This window comes from Arachis hypogaea, chromosome 12 (assembly GCF_003086295.3).
Source record: "Arachis hypogaea cultivar Tifrunner chromosome 12, arahy.Tifrunner.gnm2.J5K5, whole genome shotgun sequence".
Taxonomy (NCBI): Eukaryota; Viridiplantae; Streptophyta; class Magnoliopsida; order Fabales; family Fabaceae; genus Arachis; species Arachis hypogaea.
In genome coordinates, this window is record NC_092047.1 from 113829323 (window position 1) to 113838294 (window position 8972).

The 8972-nt window shown below is 30.3% G+C and overlaps 1 protein-coding gene across 2 annotated transcripts; it reads right to left on the reverse strand.

Moving 5' to 3' along the window:
* Positions 1 to 5744: 5744 nt before the first annotated feature.
* On the reverse strand, positions 5745 to 8477 carry LOC112728408 (F-box protein At4g00755-like). Of its 2 annotated transcripts, none has more exons than XM_025778525.3 (6): positions 8248 to 8477; positions 7600 to 7791; positions 7035 to 7433; positions 6763 to 6920; positions 6410 to 6528; positions 5745 to 6210 (listed from the first exon to the last, which is right to left on the reverse strand). In XM_025778525.3, exons 2-6 carry the CDS (start codon positions 7730 to 7732, stop codon positions 6078 to 6080), a joined length of 942 nt encoding a protein of 313 aa, XP_025634310.1. In that variant the 5' UTR covers positions 7733 to 7791; positions 8248 to 8477; the 3' UTR covers positions 5745 to 6077. The 2 variants fall into 2 exon arrangements, with proteins under 2 accessions (XP_025634310.1, XP_072065912.1); XM_072209811.1 differs by having other exon boundaries at positions 8294 to 8457.
* Between the last annotated feature and the right edge of the window lie 495 nt (positions 8478 to 8972).

Below are 8972 nucleotides of genomic sequence, written 5' to 3' on the forward strand. Positions count from 1 at the left end.
ATATGCTGCATGGTAAAAGATACATTAATCAGCTAATCAAGTTGAAGTTAATATCCTCCGGCATTAGCCATTTTCAGTTCAACTTAATACCAAACTTGTCAATTAGCTATGACTATGGAATGGCTGCACATGAATCTCAGTGATTAGACATAGTTTGGAAGTTAGCTATATTCTAAAGTCTCTGGTACAGAAGGATCACTTTTTCCCTTCACGTAGACCAGTACGATGTATCTCGAGGGTCCAACGTATTCACATCATTTTCTTCGCGGATCTTATTGTAGCTGGATGCACTTACGGCACTCGAGATGCAATTCTGCTGATAGAAGGACTGAGACCACATGCTAGGAACGCATAGACTTTTGATTTCTCTTGAGATATTCCCAATTCGAAGAACTTCCAAGCATGTTACTCACTGGTTCAATCATGTTCTCTACCTCGAACATGTCTAACACCAGATAGTCAGGAAACATTTTCAAGCAAAGATGCTTGCAAAGGCCATTTCAATAACTGCATAATATATGAATGCAAATCAATACAATTTAAACAGCACCATAATATTTCAACATTGGAAAATTTAATACCAATAATGTATCACAAAAAATAGACTTTGCAAGACAATATAACGTTAGAGAAGCTACAAATTTCACAAACCATGAACTCAAATGGCTTACAAATTGTGCCAAGAAGGAAAGAGTCGAAACGCGGACAAGTCACAAGGTCCAAATGAGTGAGAACCTTTATTGACATGTCTGGTCCAAGCCGTTGCAATAAATCCAGTTGTTTTCACTTCAGACATGATGATGCTCCCAAATAGAACCAGCTAAAGTTCAAGTCTACTTCACCTCACCAGAGACTAATATATTCAAAACATTTAGTGATCAGAATCAATATCTTCAAGAAACTGGTTTCCACCGACAATCAATACATTGACAGGGAAAAAAAACAAATTTTATTAAGCTTCACATATTGAGCCCTAGAAATTGACCAAAACAAACAAAAAAAATTATTAGGAAGATTTATTCCCAACTTCCTATATCTTTCAATAAGCTAACTGAAAAAATCTTTTTCCAGAAGATTATTAATGAGGTACTATGTGTGAACTAAACAATGAATGAAAGATAAATATAAACCCAAATAAGGAAAAATAGGAAAGAGGCTTTAGAAGGATTAGGATAAGTGTGGCAAAGGGAAACCGTAAACACATACATCATGTGCATACACAGAGAGAAAACAAAATTCAATTTAAAATTGAAAGATAAAGAAAAAGAAAAAGGTACCTTCTGAAGTGCGGATCTAAAGTAAAGAAGAAGAGAAAGGGTACCCTTGATTCTGAGAAACCGAGAAGAAGAAAGTGTGGATTAAAGAGTGAGAGTGTGAGTGCGCGCAATGAATCTAATCTAAAACAGAACAAGTCCAACAGGTGTTTTTGAAGTGGTTGAAGTATCGCTATGTTACAAGAACCCTGTGTTTGACATAAACATATGAGTTAAATATAGATAATAACAATAATAATAATAATTGAAATCATTAAACAAATAATTGTACACTAAAATTAAAAAGTCATGAATTAACTCTTAAAATTAGTAAATTAATATTTTAAAATTATATACAATGAAAAATTTTTGAAAATAATATATACTAATACTCTTTTATATTAGAGTAAAGTATCGTTTTTTTCCCAACGTTTGAGGTAAGTCCTATTGTATCCCTAACATTTAAATCGTCCTATTTGTATCCCTAACGTTTATAAAAGTGATTCAATGTTATCCTACTATCAATTATACTAACAAATTAGAAAAAGTATATTTACTCTCATGATAGAAATTAATTTGTATTAAAAATGGAATGAAATATATGCAGAAGAAGAACACACTTAATGTATCATAATAATATAGCTAGAGTTAGTTAGTTCTAAAGCTAAGTGTTTGTAGAGAATATGTACAGTTCTGTTCCATGTGAAATTGTTTCTCTCTTTTTTTAAAATAAATAAATAAATAAATGTGTCTATACTCATATGCTAAGATACTTCAGTAGCATATACATGTCTTGATTGCATCCTTTGCTTTTGCAACAAGCATTCTATTCTGCCTTCTTAGTTCTCAGGAATTGAGCCTAGATCTTAATTGAGGGAGACAATTATAGAAGTTTAATTTCACATATAAAATTGAAAAATAATTGATTCGCTACGGACAACGAAGAATATAACAATTTAAAGGTGTACTACTTATTTGTCAGTCGGGTTGGTGAAATAGTTCACCCGTGAAAAAAAAAAAAAAGCCAAATAAAAAATTAAAATTTCATTAAAAAAAAAACTAAACCGCTTATTTAGTGTTTGATGCTGGAACCGTTAAACCAAAGACACCTTAGTGTTAAATTAAATCAAAAGTAAAAGTAATATCAAATGGTAGGTTAAACTAGATTAAGTTTAATAGAAAGCATAAACAGTTGAAACTGACAATGACGCTGTAATTAGACACTTCAATATCAATGATCGAATCCTCCATATATTACAGTAACACAGTCATGCTACCACAAACTCAAACATAACATATCAATAATCCTCCGGATCGTCGAAGTTTGGATCATTGGCATCCAAGCCACCGGATCGATCTCCATCTGCCAGTAGTCTTGGCCGCGATCCACGTGAACTTTCCGCCGTGGCCTCCCTTATTGGACGATCCGCTGAATCCGCTGCTGACAAATTTCCGGCTTTCCTTCGACTCGAAAAACGATTTTCGGCATTCCTTCAACAACAAAAACGCTTCTCTATTTGCCTTGCGGTTATCTCCGGCGTCCTTCCCCTTGGAGTTCTTTCCAGCATTCTTCATTCTCACTGCTTTCGTTTTTCACACTTTGAACCCTGATCACTGACGAAGGAGAAGGATTACAATGTATTCATAATAGACCAGAAGTAACAAGTAAATTCTAAAATTCTATCCAAACAATATAAATTAGATACAAAATACCTGAAGACCTTTATCATCGATAAAAACTTTTCTTCCTCTAATAGTACCAAGGTGCTATGCGCATTCAGCAAAAATTAATCCTTGCTCACAAAAAATTGTATTTAGAAATAAAGGAACAAATTGTGATTTTTTACTATTGTTATACACATGTATATATAGAGTATGAGTTTATCTTATCAAAAGTTTATCTTATTTTAAATTTAAATCTTATCTTATCAAAAGTTTATCTTATCTTCAATTCAAATTTTTAAATACATTATAGAATAACTAATTATTCATAATTATTTATACACTAATTTATTCAAATTATTATCTCTTTCAACAATTATACAAAAAAAATAAATTAAATTAAACTATAAAAAATTTATATTTCAATACTATAATCTAATAAATTTCTAAATTCAATAAAAAAATTTATTATATTAATTTTTAATTTAATTATTATTATTATTATTATATTATTATTATTATTATTTGACTGATATATTAAACCCGACTTCACCCGACCCATGTACACCCTAGTAGCTAGCACAGGATACGAGTACGACCATAGCAGTATTGATAAATGTAGCCAAGCTGAAAGTTGGAAGAGTAGAAGCTGTTGGAGCACGTCGTGGGTTGAAATGCTGGGCAAATAATGGGCCATTAGTTGGGTCAATTTTTATTTTCGATTTTGATGCAAAAAATATTATTTACATACTAAAATTAATTACTAAAATTAATCATTATATATTTATATATAAATACACATAATTTTGATAAATCAATATGTTACACGTTATTAAATGGTTGATATCTCTACAATTGAATTAAACTACATTCTTCTAAAATTCTAAATTAAAGAAGAGATAAAAAAAATATTCAATAAGAAGAAAACAAAATAAAATTAAGTGGAGCTCAAACGAAAAATGTTAAAAATGATTCGATAGATGTCTATAATCTATACTAAGTGCAATATTTAAAAATTAAAAAATTATTTAATTTTTTTATACAGTAATTTCTTTTATTTTAATTTAACTATCTCTTTTCAGTTATAAAGGTTTTTTAAGACATAGAAAATAAGAGATTGAATTGATAGTCTTCTTTTAAACTTTATCAATTAATTTTCAAATAAAAAAAATGAAACTTAGCTTTTCTATCTTCAATATGTAAGATTGATTATGCATGAAATAACTTTATTTTATCTTCTAAAGAACAAAAATAAAAACAAAACAAAACAAGAAAGAGAGAAAAATACAACCATGTATCTAATTTTTATTATAATAATGGTAAAATTTTTACTATCTTTTCAAATATTATAAACACCAATTTTTAAGAAATCAAGTGTAATCTTTCATCATTTATTTCATAGATGGGACAAAGAAAAAATATAAAAGAAAAACTATTCAAGAGTAAGAAAATCACACTTTATTCTCTAAAATAAAAATTCAAAATTTAAAGGATCAAAATTTAACATCATACTTTTAACTAAATGTGTTTTTTTTTTTTAACTTTCATAATCTTTCATTTTATGAAGAAACACTAGGAAATATTAGTCATGTCAAACTCGGTAATTATTTTTATTCAAAGTCTTATTTGATGCTACTAGGGTTCGTCTTGCTTAATGTCATTCATTATTTATATTTATTACTTCAATGTTATGCGAGTCTATTATTATAAGTTTATAACTAGTGTATTTAATCCACCCTCTTATTTATTTATTCTGTGTAATAATAATAAACACAATATTAGTTTAGATGGTTAGCTCTTTTTATTTTAACTAAGAGATTTTATATTTAAATTGTACAAATAACTATATATATTGAAAATTCTGTATATCAAACCTCTTTCAATCTTTATATAATAGATAAGTATATTGTTAGTAATGAAAATTATTAAAATAATAATCTTCCAATATATCATGACATATCTTTTGTTTTGATTTTATGCGACAAATTCCATTATAATGTCGTATAGATTTAACTAGATAATAAATAATTGAAGTTGAAATGTTTATAATTAGTTGAATTTTTATTCCACACACTAAATATTATTATAAGGATTAGGGTAACCAGAATAGGCCAAATGTCTTAATGGGTCACTGGACCTTTACGCCAATGGCTGATGTATTTGCATTTTATTGTAGAGAAGCTTGACCTGATGGGGTTGATGTTGTGGATAGTATTTGAAGGGTTCATGTGTTCAATAATGGGTTTAAAATTTAAAAATTTATTTTTATTTTTATAATGATAATTTTAATATAATATATTTTTAAATTATTGGTATTATTAAATGTTAATTTTATAATCTTAGAAAATAATTTTTAAAATTACTCTCTTAGAAGCTTACAAAGGAAAGATCATTGCAAGTTATATATAAATTTTGGATATTAATTTTTCATCCTTGTGTTTCAAACTTTAAAATTTTTTACAACTTAAATGAAATGTTATATAAATTTTGCTATTTAAAATGAATTTAAAAAGTATTTTTTAAAACTTGTTGAATTGACAATTTGGCAAGGTTTATAACAGAGGGGGAGTGAGAAGTAATCTCCACCAACTTGAAGAATTGAAGCAGGACTATGTTGTACATAGAACTTTATGTTAAAATGACATGCATGTTTTAATCAGTAAAAATAATTATCTGAATTAACATCTTGTGTTAAAATTAGCACGGAAGTATATTTTGATATACAAGTGCAAAACTAACGTGTAATTTTTTTCTGAGGCATTGATAGATAAATTTTCAAAAAGGAATATGTATGTGGCGACGATTTGTACTTATTAGAAAGTCACGAAATTAAAGAAAGAAAATCGAAATTGTGTTGTTAAGATATTTGAGTTGCATACATGTGACATTAATTTTACAGTTAACTGAACAAAATATATATACAAGATCAATATTTAGGTGAAACAAATCTAAGTAATTTTAGATTGCCTATATCTTTGCAGCTAATTCCTGATGCTCCCATTTACACAAGTTTCTCAGTTTATTGAGAATCAACAAGACTTGATTCACTATTTTTCATCATTCATCAAATACAACAGCACCAGGACCAAGCAGTGCAGCAACAAGAATTTGCTCCCAACGTCTCACGCCCCTCTGCATTATACTTGTGGTAAAAGTCCGCAGTCATGAATGACTGCTCGAGGCGCCTCTTCTTGTTGGAGACATACACTTCAATCTACACTTTCCTGATGGATGGTCTATTTCGACATCAAATGCTGGCAAAAGTGGCCGTCCGACGGCTTGAACATGAGAGATGCTGCATCAAAGATATCCAATTTATCGGAGTTAGAAACATATAAGCAAAATGGCAATTCTTTATTTATGCACAACATTGAATTATCTATGCCTTCAACAATTTTAAGCAGAATAACATTGAATTATCTATGCACAACTGCTTATGACGGGGTGTGCCTGTGTGCATGTGTATGTGTAAGAGAAAGGATTTGCAAATTAACCATATGTAAAATAATTGATCCATTTCTTTCTTTTGAACTCTGCCCAGCAGCTCAACTTGAAGCACATCTCCAATGCACAGAACAGGTTCAAGTAGCTTGAATTTCTGCAAGCAGTTTTCCTGCAGTTTCATTATAGAAATAATTCATTAAACAGTGGCATAGAGTAATCTATGCTACAAAAAAATTGCAATTTTAAATAGATCAAGTCCACAAAAATATCTAGAGGGAAAAAGAGATCCGTTAATGCTCAAAAGATATATGTAGCTGAATCCCAATCCTCCTCTTTGTTGAGAGTGTTTATGGATAGAAAATAGGAAATGCAAAATCACAAGCATGTTAATAGTGCAACTCACTTGCAACATTGCAAATTCAGGTGAAGTATATGTCCATTGAGGACCCCCAAATATTTTATCAGCAAAAAAAAAATCAAGTTCACACATCTCTGATAACTCTAACTTTGTCGCGTATCTTGCACGGCCCATTCGGAATCGGACAGCTTTTGCTGAATATGCTGCATGGTAAAAAGATACATTAATCAGCTAATCAAGTTGAAGTTAATATCCTCGGCATTAGCCATTTTCAGTTCAACTTAATACCAAACTTGTCAATTAGCTACTGGACTAACCTTGGAATGGCTGCACATGAATCTCAGTGATTAGACATAGTTTGGAAGTTAGCATATATTCTAAAGTCTCTGGTACAGAAGGATCACTTTTCCCTTCACTAGACCAGTACGATGTATCTCGAGGGTCCAACGTATTCACATCATTTTCTTCGCGGATCTTATTGTAGCTGGATGCACTTACGGCACTCGAGATGCAATTTCTGCTGATAGAAGGACTGAGACCACATGCTAGGAACGCATAGACTTTATGATTTCTCTTGAGATATTCCCAATTCGAAGAACTTCCAAGCATGTTACTCACTGGTTCAATCATGTTCTCTACCTCGATGACATGTCTAACACCAGATAGTTCAGGAAACATTTTCAAGCAAAGATGCTTGCAAAGGCCATTTTCAATAACTGCATAATATATGGAATGCAAATCAATACAATTTAAACAGCACCATAATATTTCAACATTGGAAAATTTAATACCAATAATGTATCACAAAAAAATAGACTTTGCAAGACAATATAACGTTAGAGAAGCTACAAATTTCACAAACCATGAACTCAAATGGCTTACCAAATTGGTGCCAAGAACGGGAAAGAGTCGAAACGCGGACAAGGTCACAAGGGTCCAAATGAGTGAGAACCTTTATTGACATGTCTGGTCCAAGCCGTTGCAATAAATCCAGTTTGTTTTTCACTTCAGACATGATGATGCTCCCAAATTAGAACCAGCTAAAGTTCAAGTCTACTTCAACCTCACCAGAGACTAATATATTCAAAACATTTAGTGATCAGAATCAAATATCTTCAAGAAACTGGTTTTCCACCGACAATCAATTACATTGACAGGGGAAAAAAGAACAAATTTTATTAAGCTTCACATGATTGAGCCCTTAGAAAATTGACCAAAACCAGAACCAAAAAAGGAAAATTAGTTAGGAAGATTTATTCCCAACTTCCTATATCTGTTCCAATAAGCTAACTGAAAAAATCTTTTTCCAGAAGATTATTTAATGAGGGTACTATGGTGTGAACTAATTACAATGAATGAAGAGATAAATATAAACCCAAATAAGGAAAAATAGGAAAGAGGCTTTAGAAGGATTAGGATTAAGTGTGGCAAAGGGAAACCGTAAACACATACATTCATGTGCATACACAGAGAGAAAACAAAATCTCAATTTTAAAAATTGAAAGATAAAAGAAAAAGAAAAAGTGGTACCTTTCTGAAGTGCGGATCTAAAGTAAAGAGAGAAGAGAAAGGGTACCCTTGATTCTGAGAAACCGAGGAAGAAGAAAGGTGTGGATTAAAGAGTGAGAGTGTGAGTGCGCGCAATGAATCTAATCTAAAACAGGAACAAGGTCCAACAGGTGTTTTTGGAAGTGGTTGAAGTATCGCTATGTTACCAAGAACCCTGTGTTTGACATAAACATATTGAGTTAAATATAGATAATAACAATAATAATAATAATTTGAAATCAGTTAAACAAATAATTGTACACTAAAATTAAAAAGTCATGAATTTAACTCTTAAAATTAGTAAATTAATATTTTTATAAATTATATACAATGAAAGATATTTTGAAAATAATATATACTAATACTCTTTTATATTAGAGTAAAGTATCGTTTTTTTTCCCAACGTTTGAGGTAAGTCCTATTTGTATCCCTAACATTTAAATCGTCCTATTTGTATCCCTAACGTTTATAAAAGTGATTCAATGTTATCCTACTATCAATTATACTAACAAATTAGAAAAAGTATATTTACTCTCATGATAGAAATTAATTTGTATTAAAAATGGAATGAAATATATGCAGAAGAAGAACACACTTAATGTATCATAATAATATAGCTAGAGTTAGTTAGTTCTAAAGCTAAGTGTTTGTAGAGAATATGTACAGTTCTGTTCCATGTGAAATTGTTTCTCTCTTTTTTTAAAATA

What these genes read in the sequence shown, in the direction of transcription:
- LOC112728408 (XM_025778525.3), bottom strand. Translation starts at nt 7,732, where the DNA reads ATGTCTGAAGTGAAAAACAAACTGGATTTATTGCAACGGCTTGGACCA. An exon ending in TCATGTGCAGCCATTCCAAG is followed by an intron (nt 6,921 to 7,034) that starts GTTAGTCCAGTA and finishes TTTACCATGCAG; the next exon opens with CATATTCAGCAAAAGCTGTC. An exon ending in GATCAATTATTTTACATATG is followed by an intron (nt 6,211 to 6,409) that starts GTTAATTTGCAA and finishes TCTTTGATGCAG; the next exon opens with CATCTCTCATGTTCAAGCCG.